General features: G+C 37.7%; 1 protein-coding gene across 1 annotated transcript in view; it reads right to left on the reverse strand.

Annotated features, from left to right (window-relative positions):
• Nucleotides 1-816: 816 nt before the first annotated feature.
• Nucleotides 817-962, reverse strand: part of LOC106510817 (uncharacterized) — a gene marked incomplete at both ends in the record, with an annotated part of 2,029 nt that continues 1,883 nt past the window's right edge. The window contains 1 exon segment of the mRNA XM_013999542.1: nucleotides 817-854. Within this exon segment, the coding sequence (XP_013854996.1) occupies nucleotides 817-854 (38 nt within the window).

Below are 962 nucleotides of genomic sequence, written 5' to 3' on the forward strand. Positions count from 1 at the left end.
CTTCTGTGTTTTTTTTCTAGGTAAAGTTAACAACTCTGTGCATGTCAGTGTTTTTATTCTGAATGAAAGCCCGGTGCATGTAATTTTACGCATATAAATATAGCTACAGATCCCAAAAATAAAGCAAAATCTACAATGGAATGGCTCACAAACACCTAAGCCAAGGTTGGTGGCATCAAAAAACTCACTTTAACCAGAATCAACCTGTCAGAAATTAGACAATGAGTGCATCAGATGAAAATAAAATTTTGGATAAACAGGGACAAGTCGGGTTACTACTTTAGCAGCATTAATAATCCTTTTTTCTCGTGGTCCACATTTCCATAAGGTATAACAAAAAGCGGCATCGCTGATTAATATTGACTGATATGAAACATGTAGGTCATAATACACTATCAGCCATATCACCCAGCCCTCAACATTTTGCCAAAGGAAATCTCACACTGCTAAGAGTAACAGATGTTGAGATATTCATGTGAACAGAATAGGAAGTAATGACAAAAGAGAATGTTTGAATGTGACTAGAATACTGAAACACTGCTGAAGAACACAGACTGTAAAGACTGTGATTCTTCTTTAGATAACTTTGAGTCACTGTCGTTGAGACAAGTCAGTGTTAAAAATAATGTTTCAATAAATAAAGACCAAGGACAGCCCATTCTTGAAGAGTCCCATTTGATGTTCCTGTTTAACCTTGGATTCAAGCAAATATGCCTGTTATTTGACAAAATGGTTCAAATCATGTGTGATATGAACACTTTGAATCTTTCCATTGGAAAGACAGAAATGCTCTTTGCACTTGCCTTGATGTCCAACCGTGTTTCTGAACTCCATCCAGGAAAAATCCAAATGCCATCTCTCCTTGTTGGTCCCTGCGGTGTCCAGGTAAAAAACCTGAAATCAAGTTGCACACACACACACACACACACACACACACACACACACACACACACACACACACA

This window comes from Austrofundulus limnaeus, unplaced genomic scaffold (assembly GCF_001266775.1).
Source record: "Austrofundulus limnaeus strain Quisiro unplaced genomic scaffold, Austrofundulus_limnaeus-1.0 Scaffold2335, whole genome shotgun sequence".
Classification (NCBI taxonomy): Eukaryota; Metazoa; Chordata; class Actinopteri; order Cyprinodontiformes; family Rivulidae; genus Austrofundulus; species Austrofundulus limnaeus.